We start from the raw sequence: 17,866 nt of genomic DNA, 5'->3' as shown, positions 1-17,866 counted from the left end.
GGTACTTAGGGGGAGGGTTAGCACAGGGCCTCCCCAGGTGGGCTTAGGGGTCTGAGGCTTCCCTAGCCTCCACCAGTGATCTGGCAAATAGCAGAGGACAGTGGCACCTTCTTGGTCAGAAGGTAGACTCAAGGATGAACTGGCATTGTAGGAGTTGGAAGGAATTACGTGTGTATTCTTATTTGCCTCCCTCAATTGAAGAATGGCGGAAACCAAGGCACAGGGCGTGGTGGGGGGGGAGCCCCAGGGATGTGTGTGCACCCTCTCCCCCCCATATTCTGGATTCCCCAGCCCCCCACCCTGCCCACCTACCTGGCGGCCCTCACAGGCCCTTAGGGCCTCCTCCAGCTCCTGTCGGACACCCTCGGCCTGGTTCAGCTGCCTGGTCAGGGCCTCCTCGAGCTGAGCAGCCTCTGCCAGCCGGCGCCGAAGTTCCTCGACCTCGGGCACCAGGTCTCCAGGCGGCGCCGTGGTGTTGGCCCCTGGCTCTGGGCAGCGAGGCCTCCGGGAGGCCGAGGCGGCCAGATTCCAGGCCAGCAGGGCTGCTCCAGCCGCCACCGCTGCCAGGAACACCGCGGCCCCGCACAGGGCGAACACTCGCCTGGCGCGCCCCGGCTCCGGCCCCGGCTCGGCCATGCCGCCGCCATCCACAGCTCTGGCCCCAGACGGCCACGAGCATTTAATTGGCACCTTGGGGCGCCAGGGACACCCACGGTTCCGCCCTGCCTGGCGGTGGCTTCAAGTTTGTTGGGAGGGGCTGGACCCACGCCAGGGGCCAGGCCAGGCTAGTGGAGCCCAGGACAGGACTGGGGGGGTCCTGGATTCCAGTCTGGCATCTGCATCCCACGTGACCCTCTGAGCCTCAGTTTCCCCCTCTGTGAAGCGGAGATGACAGTAGCTCCTGCCCCGTAGGGCTTTGTGGGAATCACTTGAGCACATCTGCGCAAAAGCACCCATTTGCACAGGGGGCTCTTGGCGAGGGTCTGGGGGTATATTGTCCCTATTCTGTCCATGGAAAGACCAAGCCTAGAAGACGGGAGGCTACTCGAGCATTTGAGGTCGTCCTGGCTCAGGCTGCCACACTTTTTGTGACTGGCTGTGAGAACCAGAGGGTCGACGCAAGGGTGGATCGGTCCCATCTCCCTGCCCGTTCTCCATTAGGCCACCAGGGGGCGATCTTACAACGTGAATCAGATCCAGGCGAGTTCACACCGTTCCCCAGACTTCCCTCTGAGTCAAATCCTCCTCCTCCCCCTCCGCCCTCTTTCCCCTTATCTCCTCTTGGCCCTCCTCCATTTCCACCTCCCTTTCCTCCTCCTCTTCTTCCCCAGCAAGGCCCCTAGCAGGTCTGTGATGTCACTTCCTGCTCTTAGCCCCCTCCAGCCCTTCTCAGCGCTCTTCAGGCCAGCGCATTCCTACCCCAGGGCTGCCTGAGAGCCGTCTCCTCCCTCTTTGCCCAGTTAACAGTTCCTACCAGCTCTCCCCTGTCCACCAGTGTGTCTCCTCCTCCAGAACCCTCCCCCTTCCCCACTAACTCAGGCCCCTTTTGATCAGCTCTCTCAGCTCTGCTGTCATTTTACCTGTGTTTGATTCCTGGCTGCCTCCCCCATCATACTGGGTGAGCCCCTAGAAAGCAAAGCCTGCACCTGCCCTGTTCACACTGCCACCGTGTAGGCCTGGCACACAATAGTTGTGCAGAAATGTGAGCTGAGTGAACACTATGAACTAGAATCTGTGTCCCTCCCTGACCTGCCCCGCCCCCCCCCCCCCCCCCCCCCCCAGTTCCACATTAAGAAACCAGAGCCCAGAGAGGCTAAGTCTCAGGCCAGGGACACACAGCAGCCACAGGTCACTGCCAGATTCCTGCTGAAGCTGCAATCCCCCCAACAGCCAGCCAGGGAAGAGGGGCATTTTTAGGAAAGAGAGACGTTTATACCCTGGCCATTGGGTGGGAATTTAGGGGAAGAAATTGAGCAGGTCAAACCCGTAATATTGGGGCAAACCTGCCCCCTCCATCAGCGAAACACAGCCCAGGTATGGTGGGGGTGGGAGGCGGAGCTGTTTTGGGACTTTCCAAGCTGGGAGCCCAAGCTGGGAGTTGGGGGTGAGGATGTTGAGTGGGGATGGGAAAGGACTGAGGTCACGTGAGAAAGGTTTGCTTCCCGGCAATCAAGAGAACCTGCTGGAAGCAGAGGGTTTCATTGCCTGAGCAGCTGAGAAACCCTGAGAGAGTCCAGTCACTTCTCTGGACCTCAGTTTCCTCATCTGTTAGATGGAGCTGCCGATGGAGGGGGTGGTGAAATGACTCAGTCATTGTAAAGGGACTCCATGGGAGCACCTGCTGAGCCCCCCCTGTGAGCTGGGGACACAGAACTGATGGGGACCCAAGCCTCACCTTCTAGAGCCGAGGTTCTCACCGGAATTGATTCTGCCCCCCAGGGGAAACTTGGTAATGTCTAGAGGCATTTTTTTTGTTGTCACAACCTTGGGGTAAGGTGCTATGGGCCTCTAGTGCGTGGAAGCCAGGGATGCTGCTCAACGTCCTACAGTACACAGGGCAGGCCCCACAGCAGAGAATGGTCCAGTCCAAATGTCAAGAGTTTGGAGGCCGAGAAACCCTGCTCTAGAACTTCAGAGTGGGGAGCTGGTGCTCCGAGCAGCGGGTGGAGACTAGCTGAGGCCATGAGGCAGGAAGGAACTTGACAAATCAAAATGCAGAGAAATGGTCACAGGGGGTGGAGCAAGAGGAAGTTAGGGGCCGGGGGTGGTGTCGGGGGGCATCAGGGGAGGCCTGTGGCAGGGATGGGGTTTGGGGGGCCCTGGGAGGACAGCGGGAGCCATGGAGGAGGGGGCCCGACCATCTGGGCTCGGGACCATGTCGAGGGCAGTGCAGAATTCTGGGAATTCTGGGCAGATGCAAGGGACCTGCCCCCACCCCCAGCCATACACAAGAAGTTGCCCGGACAATAGTCAGGATTCCAGGGGAACTTGGAGGAAGGAAGATAACAGAGGAGGAAGGAATTATGGGCCATGGGAGGATCCAAGAAAGTGGGTTGAAGGGTTTATCAGATGGTAGGCTTCAATTTTGAACACCTTCCAATTTTTTTTTTTTTTTTGGCCGTGCCATGCAGCTTGAGGGATCTCAGTTACCCAACCAAGGACTGAACCCGGGCCACGGCAGTGAAAGCTCAAAATCCTAACCACTAGGCCACCAGGGAACTCCCAGTGGCCTTCAATTTTGAGAAGCAGAGAGGCTTTCTGGAGGAGGGGCTCCCAGAGCTGGGTACTGCAGGATGAATAAGAGTTTGGGGGATGGAGGAGGAGGGGGCATTGTGACACAGGCCTGTGTGTGTCTGCAGATCCAGGTTTGATCCCAGCCCTGCACTTTCTGTGGGAAGGGATTGGGAACCAGGACAAAGTGTCCCTCATCACAGCCTTGGTTTCCTCATGGGACCACCGCCATCAGAAGATCCCGGCGAGATGAGAGCAGAACACTGCAGGCAGGCTGATGAGGGTGTAGAGTTCTTTAAGACGATCCAAATGGAGAAGAGGGCTGGGGAGGCAGTGGGGTGGTGACTGCCAGAAACGCAGGGACTCCTGAGAACATTCTAGAGCAGGGAAAGCTGGATGTGGATGTCAATGGGTGTCCACCCTGGCCCGCAGGGCAGGCCCCAGATGCTTGGGGGTGACACAATAACACTCCAAAAACTTGAGAGTAAAGTTTTTCCCCCCCTAGAGGGGTGTTTACTTTTTTGGAGCCCAAAGACCCCAGAAGAAAGTGACTTTCTAGAAACCGTGTCAGCAAGAAGCAGGTGCCCCACTTTCCACCCCCATGCCCTCCTCAGCTCTAGGGCAGCCTTGGGCCAACTCCGCTACTTCTCCATGCCCAAGGTATCCCTCCAGAGCTGCCCCATGGACCCCTTAGGCTACCCCATCCCCCCTCTCCTCCCCACAACCGTGTTGCCATGTGGTCCCCTCAGAACGGGCCAGGTCAGGAAGCCTCAAAGGGGGAAGCAGAGAGGGAACCGGACCAGTCCAGGTTGTGGCCTAAAAGACATCAAAACAGGGACTCAGAGGCAGATACAACACGGGCTCCGCCCCCCCCAAGCCCTGCCCCGCTCCAGGACCGCCCCCCCCATCCCCTCCTTGCTCACTGGGCTCTCCCTCCCTCTCCAAGATTCTTCTCCTCCTCGGTGCCCAGCCCTCTGCCCCGCAGGTAGGCCACCTCCCCAGACCGTGACCCATCCCCGACTCCCATCCTTTCCCAGCTTTCTTCTCCCCCGAGCTGCCCCCTCCTTACCGGCCGGCTTTCTGGGACCTCAGATCAGCAGAGCCTTGAGGACCACGACCACGACCACAGCGAACAGGACGCTCCAGCAGCTAGAAGAGTTGTTCTCAGCTGAGGCCTCACTCCCCCTTCTGGAGTAGAGATCGGGACAACTCAGGCAGCTGCCGGGCCGGCTCCAGCAGCTGGAGGCTGCGCCCCCAAGAATCTCCACTCCTCCTCCACCAAGTCACTGGGGAGGAGAGCTGGCAGCGGCCAGCCCGTGGCTGTGTGACACAAGGGACAAGGCTGGGACTTGAACTTTGCCCCCTGAGCAACGGGGTTTTTCGAAGCCAAGGGGGTCGCGAGTCTTCGGGGTGGGGTGAAAGGGGAGTAGCCGGGGGTGGGGGGTCGTCTCGGACCTTAGTCGCTGCACCTCCTCCAAAGTGTCCTCCAGCTTCCGGTTCAAAATCTTGACCTCTCCTGGTGGGGTCGGGTACAGAATCAAGGGGCGCGTCAACACACTGACCACGCCCACTCACCTGGCTCCAACCCGGGACAAGTCCCCGCCTCTAGCCCCGCCCTCATTCAACCCACGCTGGGAAACCTGGCGTGCCCCCCCCTCCCCTACTCCAGATGGAATCTGGCCCCATCCCTCCCTCCCGACCCCAACCCTGGGACCCTCCCTCCTCAGTCCTCTTCAATATCTGGCCCACCCCTCGGAGCCGCCTCCGTGGAACGCTGGCCTCGTGCTTTTCTCACCCTGAAGCTCCGCCACCCGTGCCTGCTCCATCTTCAGAGAGTCCCTCAGGGTCACCTGCGACGCGGGGGTGGGGGTGGGGTGTGGGAAACTGTACTTCTGTCCTTGGGCCCTGGACCCCTCCTTAGGCCCTGGGATAAGAGGAGCTCGGGTCCAAACCCCCTTCAGTTTCCACTCCGACCGTCCCCTGCACCTCAGTCTCCCACCTTGAAGAGTGGCCACAACCTCCCACCCTCCCAGGGCCACCGATTAGGGTGTGATCCTCGAAATGGGAGTTTTGAGGCCCTCCCCAAGAGAATTTGGAAGCTCCCCATGCCCAAACTCTAGGAGAAGTTTCCAGATCCCCCGGGCTATTGCGCGAGAAGATTGAGAGGTCCTCCCAAAACCAGAGCACAGGGGGGATTTCGGAGTCCAAGTAGAGGTTCAGTGGGAGTTTCAAGGTTCCCCCATATCAGGACACAGATGAAAATTCCAAAGTCTCTCAGGATGCAGTGGAAGTATCAAGAGCCTCTTCTTTCTTTGGGACCTGGTGAGGTCCCGATCCCAACCCCCAGAGGGGACTTCTGCTCCCCCAAGACTGGGGCCCGAGGGGAGTTTCTAGCTCCCACACACCAGTGCCCTGGAGTCTGGAGATTCCCCCATATCCTAGCAGGGATACTGAGGCCCCTGATTTGGGTGCTCTGGGAAGTTTTAAGACCCCACCCCACACTAGCACCCTGGAGAGAGTTTAGAGGTCTCCAAACCCTGGTGGGGACATCCAGGGGGGAGTTTTAAGGTCTATCATCTTGATCTCCACGTAGACCCTGTAAGAACCCCCGCAAGTACAGGGCCCACTCTAGGGGGTGCAGTGGCTTACCACCGTCTGGTTGCAGGTGGCGGCCTGGACCTCCATCTTGTGTAAGACTTCCTGGGCCTGGGTTAGCTGGTGCTGCACGTGTCGAGTGAGGTTCTGACACTCCCGCTCTGCTTGGAGGCCATCCGTGCAGTCCTTGCTGTCGGCCCTGACAACGAAGATGATCAGGGGCACGAGGATAACCATCAGTGTGACCAGAAGCAGCAGGAAGCACACGCACCGTGGCAGCTTGCCGCAGCGCAGCACCGACTCATTCAAGTGGTCAACCATGGGCACAGGGCTGTAGTGGTACAAAGTAGGTGCCCTCCAGATCTGCCCGTAGGGACTGGACGGGAGTTAGGGGAGGGCGCTGGAAACTCCTCTGGGCTGGGGCTACCCACTTATTAGCATAGGAGCTGTGCCGACCAATGACAAGTTCCAGCAGGATCCTCTGACTTGGAGATGCTTGAATGGGGAATCTGCAGGCTGAGCAGAGCCCAGGCTTTCTGTTTCGGTTTCCTGTTTCGCTTTCACATAAAAAGAGGTAGGTTGTTTCTGCCTAATTATGGCCTCGGGACTTTCTGGGCTGGTTGCTGGCCGGTGAGATCCTGTGGGAGGGAACTGGGGCTACCTGCGACACCCCATCTCAAGTCACTGCCCTTCTCCTTCATGTTTCTGAGGGTGACAACTGCAGTTACTGAGTGCCTAGTGCATGCCAGCTTTATGTTCATCTGTACCACGACCTGAAGAGGCTGAGGGCGTTTTTGGTTCCCAAGTCCCCAGCTGGGGAAACTGAGGCTGAGAGGTGACTAGTGGACTGGGGACAGGGTCTGGGTCTGACTGAAGAGGCTGGGTTTTGAATTCAGGGGTCTCCCTGGTGACCTAGCAGGGGTTCACTTAGCATCCCTGCCACTCCCCCCCCCCCCACCAAGGGGACCATAGGGAGCCATGGAGGGTGTCAGAGGAGGGACCATAGCCTGTGGGAGCGGGGAGATGATCTGGATGGACCCATGAGACTAAGGCTGCAGTCCCCCCATTTGGCCACCAGAGGCTGCCCCAGCCAACAAACCAGGTCCCTGTTCTAGCTCCACCCAGGAACCGGCTCCTACTTCCACAATCTGCCCCTACCACCCCAGGACTCCACATAAACCCTCTGAACTGTAAGCGAGCAGGACCCTATGGGGCCTTCCCTGGGCAGGCTCTTCCCCCATATCTTCTGCTTCAGCTCCTCTCTGAAGTACCTAAATAACAGTATCTAATGCACATTCCTGAGTTGTTTTTACAGAAGTGAAACGCCTCCCTCACCAAATGGAAGATGTTAACTACTTGATGACCATGAGCATGTAGCCCCCAGGCCTAGTGGTGCCTGAGGATTGATCATGTTAACCCCTGTGACACCACCCTGTTACGTCACCATCAGCCAATCAGAGAATTGTGCACGAGCTGATCACAGACCCTGTGACCAACACCTCCCACCCACCCACCGCCCCCATACCTGGCCTTTAAAAATGTTTTGCTGAAACCCTTCGGGGAGTTCACGGTTTTTCTGAACCCGGAGTTCACGAGCCACCCGCCTCCTTGCGTGGCCCTGTGATAAACCTTTCTCTGCTCCAAACTCTCACGTTTTGGTTTGTTTGGCCTCACTGTGCGTAGGGCACACGGACTTGCGCTAAAAGAACCTCAGTTTCCTCATCTGTAAAGTGCGGCCATAACAGGGGCAGCCTCAGCAGGAGGGGCCCGTGAGGAGTTCTGAGTAAAATGCTTTGGCATCCAGTAGGCACTCAATGGATGTGTGGACGGCTGTGTGGCTCAGGGCAGAAGGAGAGGTGGGTAATGCAGAAACATGGCCATGGAGCGAGGAGCACATTTTGAGGAAAGATGATCATGTCCATCTGGAACACGCTGAACCCAGAGGGCCCGGGGGGGCGTCTGGGGAGAGGCCTCCAAAGGGGGTTGGACCCTGGAGTGAGGTTCAAGGAAGCTCAGGCCACACGGATCTCCCCTCCATGTGGCCTGGGGAGCCAGAGCTTCCTGCTGGAAATCGGCTTGATTACAGGCTTCCAGTTGCCGGCTGTGACCTCTGGAAGGCAGCTGTGTGCTTTTCCTGTGGCTTCTTCAGCCGCAGCCTGACCACAGCCCAGATTCTGTCGCGTCAGCCATTTGCCGTGTTTGCAGTCAGCTGGGTCAGGTGGTGCATGGGGCCAAGGCCAGGGGCCCAGGTCCCCAGTTGGACATCCCTCTGCCTAGAAGACCCCCATTAAAACCACTCAGCAGCCAAATTGACAAGGGATCAGTGATGATCTTGCTGAGGAGGCCCAGGGGGAGCTTGTGTGTCCCATGAGTAGGGTCCTCCCTTCCAGGCCAGGACTCCAAGTGCAAAGACACGACCCTTGGCAAAGCTGACTTATTGGAGCCCCACTGTGTTGGCCTTCCAGACTTTAAGGTCAGCTTGGGACCATGATTTCAGGTAGAGGCCAAGATTGTGTGTGAGCAGCCCTGCCTCCCTATGGGACCCTGGGCAAGTGATTTCCTCATAGCCTCAGTTTCCATAGCTGTAAAATGGGGATGATCATAATAGAAATTTTGGGTGCCCCCCGTTACATTCTGCAACCAAAGCAAGTGCCTTATTCACCTCACTCTAGTCCCAGTGCTGCAAACAGAAAGTCTGTGGGTTTTCCCTCTAAAATTCCCAATGGAAATAGTTATGCCACCGTGCTGCTGATTTTAGCTTTGCCATTTTTTTTTTATACTTTATTTATTTATTTTATTTTTATTTATTTATGACTGTGTTGGGTCTCTTAGTTTTCGTGTGAGGGCTTTCTCTAGTTGCGGCAAGTGGGGGCCACTCTTCATCGCGGTGCGCGGGCCTTTCACTATCGCGGCCCCTCCCGTTGCGGGGCACAGGCTCCAGACGCTCAGGCTCAGTAGCTGTGGCTCACGGGCCCAGTTGCTCCGCGGCATGTGGGATCTTCCCAGACCAGGGCCCGAACCCGCGTCCCCTGCATTAGCAGGCAGATTTTCAACCACTGCGCCACCAGGGAAGCCCCAGCTTTGCCATTTTTTAAAGAATCATTTTATTTTGGTTTGCAGAAATATAGCGAAGATAGTACAAAAACATTCCATAGACCCCCCACACCCCATTTTCCTCTACTTTGACCCTCTTACATCTGTATGGTACATTTGTTACAATTAATGAACAAATTCTGATTGATAACATGATTATTAGCTGAAGTCCATGCATTATTCAGATCGCCTCAGTTTGTCCCTAATGTCCTTTTTCTGCCCCAGGATCCTCACGGGACATTTATGTCTCTGGGCTGAGACAGTTTTTCAGACTTTCTTGGTTTTGATGAACTTGACAGTTTGGAGTCAGGTGTTCTGTAGAATGGCCCTCAGTTGGGATTTGTCTGGTGTTTTTCTCATGGTTGGACTGGGCTTTGGAGAGGAGGACCTCAGAGGGGAAGTGCCTTTCTCATCACACATGTGTCCAGGGCATGTGCCATCAGTGTGAGTTATCCCTGTGGTGTTGACCTTGATCACCTGGCGGAGGTGGTGTCCGTCAGGTGTCTCCACCATAAAGTTACATTCTTCCTTCCTCTCTGCGCTGTGCCCTTTGAAAGGAAGTCACTATTTACAGCCCACACCTAAGGGATGGGGAGTTGTGATCCACCTCCTTGAGGGCAGAACATTTGTGTAAATTGTTTGGGATTCTTCTGCCTGGGAGATTTGCCTCTTCTCCCTCATTTATTTATTTATTCAATCATTTATTTATATCTGTGTGGACTCGTGGATATTTATTTTACACTTGACATTATTTTGTCACTCAAATTGTTCCAACTTTGGCTCTTTGTTACTTTTGACAAACTTATTTCCACCAAAACATACTGGAACATTCCTTGTAGGCAAGTAGAAACCACATGCTCATAAGGGGTTCAGTTAAGAGAAAGCCACCGTCATTCTCTGGGGCAGGCAGGGCAGAGACACTATTTTAGGAGCAGGGAGCACACACAAGGGAGATTTTTCTTTCTTTTTCTTTTTCTTTTTATGGCTGTGCCTCACGGCTTGTGGGATATTAGTTCCCAGACCAGGGATTGAACCCAGGCCCTCAGCAGTGAAAGTGCAGAGCCCTAACCACTGGACTGCCAGGGAATTCCCATAGGAGATTTTTCTTTTCGTGGTTAATTATAAGAGAATAATGTAAGACATTAAAGAAACACATTTCGTAAAGGACAAAAAGCTCATCCATAATCCTTCCTTCACTTAATTGCTTTATTTCTGTTCATGAAACTACACATGTATTTCATTGCATTGACAGAACACCTTACTTTGGGACATTGAGGTGTTTTCAGTTATATATGGCCACGTGCGGGCGACAGAGGACATCGCCATGCTTATAGGAAGGCGCTGGCCCAGGGACGATTCCGCCCCCAGGGGACATTTGGCGATGGCTGGAGACAGTTTCGGTTGTCACAACTGGGGGAGGAAACGCGCTGGCATCTAGTGCGTGGGAACCAGGGCTGATGCTCAACACCCTATAGAATACATAGGACGGTGACCCCACCACTACAGAGGATGCTGGGTCTCAACAGTGCCGAGGGTGAGAAGCATTGCCCTGGAAGGTCTTAGGTGCAGCTTAGGAATCAGATTCGACCTCAAATTCCATCTTGGCTCTGGACCAGCTACTTCACCTTGCTGAGATTGTGCTTTCTTTTTTCTTTTCTTTTCTTTTTTAAAAAATATATGGTTATATAGAATTAGCTTGTCTTTTTTTTAAAAAAATATTTATTTATTTGGATGCGTTGGGTCTTCATTGCTGCGCGCAGGCTTTCTCTAGTTGCGTCCAGTGGGGGCTACTCTTCCTTACGAGGGGCGCGCTTCTCATTGCCGTGGCTTCTGTTGCCGAGCACGGGCTCTAGGCGCACGGGCTTCAGTAGTTGTGGCACTTGGGCTCAGTAGTTGTGACACACGGGCTTAGTTGCTCCACAGCATGTGGGATCTTCCGGGACCAGGGATCGAACCTGTGTCCCCTGCACTGACAGGCAGATTCTTAACCACTGCACCACCAGAGAAGTCCCAGATTGTGCTTTCTTATCGAATGGGTGTGATATCAGCTCCTTCCCAAGTTGTTATGATGATGAAATAAATCAATATATCAAAAGTGTTTAGCTCAATACCTGGTGCCTTCTCACGCCCCTGTGAGAGTTCATCCCTGTCACCATTTGATAAGTTTTGGATTCAATTGAATTCTTTCCTTAAATTGAGTTCCCAGAAATGGGGTTACTGGGTCCCAGGGGAGGCACGTCTCCCTGGCTCTTGCTTTCCCTAAAGAGGAATCCAGAATTTAATCTATTGCCTGCCCCTGAGTGGATTCTTGTCTCTCTGAGTATGCCACAGTCATTCTTGTTTTCCTTCCAGCTCCTTCCATGGTCCCTGTCCCAGCAGCTCCTCCCTCTCCTGTAAGACACACAAGCTCCAGAGTGTCCTCCACCCACATTGGACATTTCCCTGGGTCCACAGTTCAATCAGCGCCCCTTTCTCAGTCCCAGGGCTGAGTGTGGGCATTCGAACCATATTCCTTGTTGCAAGAGGTCACCAAAAGGATGTGACCACCGGTTGAACTGGGAGCTGGACCAGGGCAATTGGAGGCTCCATATCTCTTCCTTTATCCTTGGAATGTATATTCTGCCCACTTTTCTCATTTCAAGTCACTTCAAGACACAACCTTGAGAAAGTAATGCACTTTTGAGACCATCTAGATGATATATCTGACTGTACCCCCATTAAGGCCTCTGTATAAACTTGTAAGATTCTGGTGGGTGGGTGCAGATATCTACTCATCTTGCAGCCACACAAGACAAGCCTCATAAGTAAGTTCCCTTGCTTATTAAACCTGCCACCTACCCATCTGGAGTGGTCTGCCTCTTTCTTCCATCTCTCCTTACCCTCTGTCTATAGGGGCCAGTTTCAGATTTCACTCAAGGAATTCCAGAGGTTGAGAACCAACAATTGGTGAGCCAGCCAGGAGACTGAAAAAATGGGCCTTGGGGAAGAGGCATTGCAGGGGAAATTACAGGTTGGTCATCAACCTCTTCGTGGGGAAGAGTGGCCTGTATGGAGATGCTCATGGACCTCTGCATAAGTTCAGGGATGTCCTGAAAACACCAACTGGTCTGATGTTCTGTTTGAGGAACTGTGCAGAGTGCACTTCAGGAAAGAAGGGAGATTAATGGCTGCCACAGGGGGCTGGCCACTGATGCCCAACTAGAGGCTGAAGTTTGAGTTAGAAGTTGAGGGAAGAGCTGAGGTTAGAGAAGGATGTGAGGTTGTTTACTACTCTCCTAACTTTGGGGCTGATGGACAACATGAGAGAGCAGGATGTTAAGTTGGAGAACTGAGTGTGCTGTTTTGCAAAGCAAGGAGGGTGCAAGCTGTCTCAGATTAAGGTCAGGACACTTGCGACAAAGCCACTAAGAGGTTGGACCCCTGGGAAAGTGAGGAGATTGAAGGCGAAGATGTTGTGGTGATTGACGGTGAAACAGACAGAGTACTCTGTGCTGTCGGACCCCTAAGACCAAGGAAAGCAAAAGCACAGCAATGACAAACTCAGCCAGTGGGGCAGTTCCCAGTTCAGGAAACATTCATGATGAGAGAATATATGCCTGCTGAGCTTATTGATATAGCGTCTGGGAAAATTAATAAACATTTAATTTAAAATGGAGTGGGGAGGCCTGAAAGACGAGCTCTCATACCTTACCCCTCAGTGTCAATTCTGCAACAGAAAGAGATGGTACCTTTGCCTCTCCAACAGGAAGAAGATTACTACTTTGCTACCCAGCAGGTGGAAGGAAGGATTTCTCCTTGCCTGGCAACGGCCCAGCCAATGAGAGACTGTCACAACTCAGCCAAAGAAAAGCCACTACACTTCAAACTCCCAGTTTCCTCCAATGGATTCTTTGTTTATAACAGCCCTTCCCAACTCCCCCACTTCTTCTTTTTTTTTTTTTTTTTATAAATTTATTTATTTATTTATTTATTTATTTTTAGCTGTGTTGGGTCTTCGCCTCTGTGCGAGGGCCCCCCCCAGCCGCGGCGAGCGGGGGCCACTCCTCATCGCGGTGCGCGGGCCTCTCACCACCGCGGCCCCCCTCGCTGCGGAGCACAGGCTCCAGACGCGCAGGCTCAGCAATTGTGGCCCACGGGCCCAGTTGCTCCGCGGCATGTGGGATCTTCCCAGACCAGGGCTCGAACCCGCGTCCCCTGCATTGGCAGGCGGACTCCCAACCACTGCGCCACCAGGGAAGCCCTCCCCCACTTCTTGATAAAAGAACGTTTCTCTCCTATGTCTCCAGACTTGCCTGTGGTTCTCCATAGATTGCATGTCCCAAATTGCAATTCTTTGCTGTTCGCGAATAAACCCATTTTGTTGGTAAAATAACTGGCTGTTTTATTGTTTTAGGTCAATATTACTTGGTATCTGAGAAGTGGGGTTCAGAGAAGACCCCCAGTGACTCTGAGGCTGGTGAGCAAACAGGTGTTGGCACCCACAGAGCCCATTGAACTCCCTGCTTCCTTGCCAACCCTTGAGTTTGAGGGTAAATTTTCTCCTGGATTCAAGCTCTGCGCTTTTTGCATTTTGAAAGTCTCCAGGCTTTATTTGGGAATCTGCTTATTGTATTTATTAATTTATTTATTTGCTTGTTTATTTATTTATTTATTTTGAAGCCTTCATCCTTTCTGTTAAAGGCTTTGTCCTTTCTGTGAGTACTCATTTGGCACTTTGGCCTGACTTTTGAAATCAGGCTATTTCTCCTGGAACTGTGCTAGTCTTCAGTCTAATTCCTTTTGGAACCTGGCTGTTCCTATTGGAACTGTGCTGTTTACTCCCCAAGGGGGGGGTCAAGCTGGTTCTTTCTTTATTTATTTATTTTAAAAATTTTTAAATAAATTTCTTTATTTTATTTATTTATTTTTGGCTGTGTTGGGTCTTTGTTGCTGCAAGCAGGCTTTTCTCTAGTTGCGGTGAGCAGGGGCTACTCTTTGTTGTGGTGCGCAGGCTTCTCATTGTGGTGGCTTCTCTTGTTGTGGAGCATGGGCTCTAGGTGTGCAGGCTTCAGCAGTTCAGGCACGCAGGCTCAGTAGTTGTGGCTCGTGGGCTCTACAGTGCAGGCTCAGTAGTTGTGGCGCACGGGCTTAGTTGCTCCGCGGCATGTGGGATCTCCCCAGACCAGGGCTCGAACCCCTGTCCCTTGCATTGGCAGGCGAATTCTTAACCACTGCGTCACCAGGGAAGCCCCAAGCTGGTTCTTTAAATGGGGTGAAGGTGAGGGCGGATCGGTGGGTTGGGCAGAGGCATACTTAAGTGGGCTGAGTACCACCTTGGTGGTGCTGTGTGCAGGAATCATGTACAGTACCCTGCTTTCACTGGCACCACAGGAATGGCAGTTGGTGTGTGGCCTTGCTGTATCTTATTGTTCGTAATTGCCCCTACTGAGCATGAGTGTAGTTATTTTTAGTCCCTTATATTATAGTTTCTTTGTATTCTGTTGCTAGAGGAGACATTTGTCCAGGTGCAAGCCTTCCAGTAAAGGATCCCAGGTCCCAGCCTGTCTCAAAACTTACCAACCTGGTTTTCCAGATCTATATCAGTTAGTCCACATGCTTGTTGGTGAGGGTCAAGACAAATATCAGATGAAACTAGCCAAATGGGAACATCCTCTGAAAGAGATTTAGAAAAATAAACCCCTACCTTTTGACAAGAAGCTAGAACATTTGCTGGAGACCTCCACTGATCAGTTACAGGAGCTTTTCCTACACCTATTGACAGGAACAAAATTTAGGCTTGCACACAAAAAGCTGATGGACCTGTTCATGACTATTATAATCAACTTCAGATTGTTTTCAAAGAAAATTCTGGTCTTCCTTCAGATGCTGAATCCACTTGGGTAGCCTTTAACTCTTATGTTTATTAGTGTGCTGAACTGGGATCTTTCTCTTTTAGTTAAAAGGACCAGGGTGGAGGGGGAAACTATGTCCACTCCAGATTTAGTTAACTTGGCAAATCAGCTCGCTCACACCCTAGATGAGTCACCTAAAAGAAAGACCTCCAAAATTCTTAATTTTCAACTCTGAAAAATGAAGTTCTCTAAATGAAACCAAAACTTTCTAGTTTCTGCTATTATTGCAAAAAGCCAGGACATTGGAAATGAGATTGTTACAAATTTAGGCTTTCAGACATCTTCAGTTTTTCTAACCAGCCTTTCTAATTCCCAATGATGAGGCTCCAAGGAATTACATCGGCTCTTCCCAATACTCTGTCTTAATCTGCTCAGAGAAACAACTCTCCAGACTGGGAATGAACCTCTCTCTGCTCTTATTTTTTATTTATTTATTTTAAATGTTTACCTACTTTTCTTTTCTTTTTTTTTTTTATTAATTAATTAATTTATTTATTTTTGGCTGTGTTGGGTCTTCGTTTCTGTGCGAGGGCTTTCTCTAGTTGCGGCAAGCGGGGGCCACTCTTCATCGCGGTGCGCGGGCCTCTCATTATCGCGGCCTCTCTTGTTGCGGAGCACAAGCTCCAGACGCGCAGGCTCAGTAGTTGTGGCTCACGGGCCTAGCTGCTCCACGGCATGTGGAATCTTCCCAGACCAGGGCTCGTGTCCCCTGCATCGGCAGGCAGATTCTCAACCACTGCGCCACCAGGGAAGCCCTCTCTGTCCTTATTGACACTGGAGCCACACTCTGGGTGTCCAATCCCACTGCTTTAAAGCAGCCCCTGCCTCGGAGAACTGAAACAGTTCAAACCTCGGGGATCTCTGATGAACCTCAAGAGGTTCCTGTCTCTGAGCCTATTCCCTTTTGTTTAGGTCCCTTGAGGGATACCCACCCTTTTCTCCTTAGTTCCTCTGCCCATACTTATTAGGCTGAAACTTCTTAGAAATGTATCATGCCAGAATTTCTTTCTCCCAAAATGGGGAAATAATACTTGAATTTGACAGTAGCAATCAAAATAACCAATCAGGTGAATTAAATAACCCTTCAACATCTTTTATTTGCCCCATCTCTGACAATACTGGAGCTGATTCTGGAAACCCTCATCATTTGTCCCTATTGATTCAGCTACCACCCCCCTTATGGGCAAAATCTCCAACTGGTGTTGGCAAAATCCACAGTGCATCTCCCATTGATATTCAAGTAGATCTCTCAAAACCTCTCCCCAGAATTAATCAATACTCTATAAGTAAAGATACGCTTCAAGTTATAAAGCTCATAACAGAAGATTACAGGGATCAGCACCTTATTATCACACTCTTATTTTACCCGTGAGAAAACTCAAGGGCTGAGGATGGAGGTTTGTCGAGGAGCTCCGAGCAATAAACAACATTGTTATCCCTTGTCACCCTGTTGTTTCTAACCTGTCCACACTACTAACATTCGTTCCCACTGAAAGCAAAAGTTTCACCGTAATTGATCTATGCAGTGCATTCTTCAATATTCCAGTTGATAAGGCTAGCCAATATCTTTTTGCCTTCACCTGGGAAGGACAACAATACACCTCAACAGTAGGGCCCCAGGGTTTCACAGAGAGTCCCTCTTAACTTTTCACAAATATTTATTTATTTGTTTGTTTGTTTATTTATTTATTTGCCACAGTGCACGGCATGCGGGATCATAGTTCCTGGAACAGGGATCGAACCCGTGCCCCCTGCAGTGGAAGCATGGAGTCCTAACCACTGGACCACCAGGGAAGTCCCTTAACTTTTCACAAAATCTTGAAAGCTGATTTGGATAATGCAAAATTTTCTTCAGACTCTACTTTGTTGCAATATATAGATGATTTGCTCCTATGCTTCTTTTCTCAATCCTCTTCATGGGAAGATAGCACCCACCTGTTAAAACTTTTGGTCTTGGGAATTCCCTGGTGATCCAGTGTTTAGGACTTGGCAGTGGCCCAGGTTCAATCTCTGGCCAGGGAAATAAGATCCTGCGGCCAAAAAAAAAAAAAAAAAAGAAAGAAAGAGAAAAAAACAAACAAAACAAAACAACAACTTTCGGTCTTATAAATTCTCCAAAGAAAAATTGCATTTCGCTCAAATTTCAGGTTTGATATTTAGGGCACCTGATCTTGGAACGAGGACTACATTTGGATCCAGGTATGCTTCACGGCATCCTGAACTTCCCCAAACCTAAAACTAAGCAGCAATTATGAGGTTTTCTTGGGCTAGCTGGCTACTGTTGAAATTGGGTTCCTAATTTCTTTCTTATGGTCCAGCCCTTATATGCTTTAAAAACATATAAACCAGCAAACTTGACCCCGTTATTTGGGGAGGATGACAGGATGACATAGCTTTTGGAGCCTTAGAGAAAAGCTTAATGAGACCACCTGCCCTTGGACATCCTAATTATCAGCTTCCCTTTTTCCTTTTTGTATTTGAGAAGGAAGGGAATGCTCTTGGAGGACTCATCCAAAAACATGGGGACCGTCATTGACCCATAGGGTACTATAGCAAATATCTGGGCCCTGTGTGCCACAGAATACCCACCACCTTTGCTTTAGAACCATTCCTGCTACTGGCCTTCTGGTTAAGGCCACCAAAGAAATAATTATGGAATCCCCCTTAACCATCTTTGCACCCCATGCAGTAGAACCCCTCCTGAATTCCCAGCACACTCAACACTTTTCAGTTGCTTACATCCTATGAAATCCTTTTGCTAACCGCTGTTCACATAACTCACGTTGTTGTAACCTCACCCCTGCTATTTCTCTCCTCTCCTTCATTGACGCATTCCCTCATGACTATTTTTTTTTTAAGCTCATTCTTTTTTTTTTAAAATTAATTAATTAATTAATTATTTTTGGGCTGTGTTGGGTCTTCGTTTCTGTGCGAGGGCTTTCTCTAGTTGTGGCGAGCGGGGGCCACTCTTCATCGCGGTGCGCGGGCCTCTCACTGCCACAGCCTCTCTTGTTGCGGAGCACAAGCTCCAGACGCACAGGCAGTTGTGGCTCACG

At 51.5% G+C, this 17,866-nt stretch overlaps 1 protein-coding gene across 1 annotated transcript; it reads right to left on the bottom strand.

Moving 5' to 3' along the window:
* Positions 1-3,743: 3,743 nt before the first annotated feature.
* BST2 (bone marrow stromal cell antigen 2) lies at positions 3,744-6,264 on the bottom strand. Its single transcript, XM_036847918.1, has 5 exons — positions 5,881-6,264; positions 5,027-5,081; positions 4,687-4,747; positions 4,301-4,419; positions 3,744-4,047 (listed from the first exon to the last, which is right to left on the bottom strand). The coding sequence occupies exons 1-4, from the start codon at positions 6,145-6,147 to the stop codon at positions 4,320-4,322; spliced, it is 483 nt and encodes a 160-aa protein (XP_036703813.1). The 5' UTR covers positions 6,148-6,264; the 3' UTR covers positions 3,744-4,047; positions 4,301-4,319.
* Positions 6,265-17,866: the final 11,602 nt, after the last annotated feature.

The sequence above is a fragment of the Balaenoptera musculus genome, chromosome 3, assembly GCF_009873245.2.
Source record: "Balaenoptera musculus isolate JJ_BM4_2016_0621 chromosome 3, mBalMus1.pri.v3, whole genome shotgun sequence".
In the NCBI taxonomy this organism is placed as follows: Eukaryota; Metazoa; Chordata; class Mammalia; order Artiodactyla; family Balaenopteridae; genus Balaenoptera; species Balaenoptera musculus.
The sequence above is the reverse complement of the archived record's forward strand: the minus strand, read 5'-3'. Positions and strand labels throughout refer to the sequence as shown.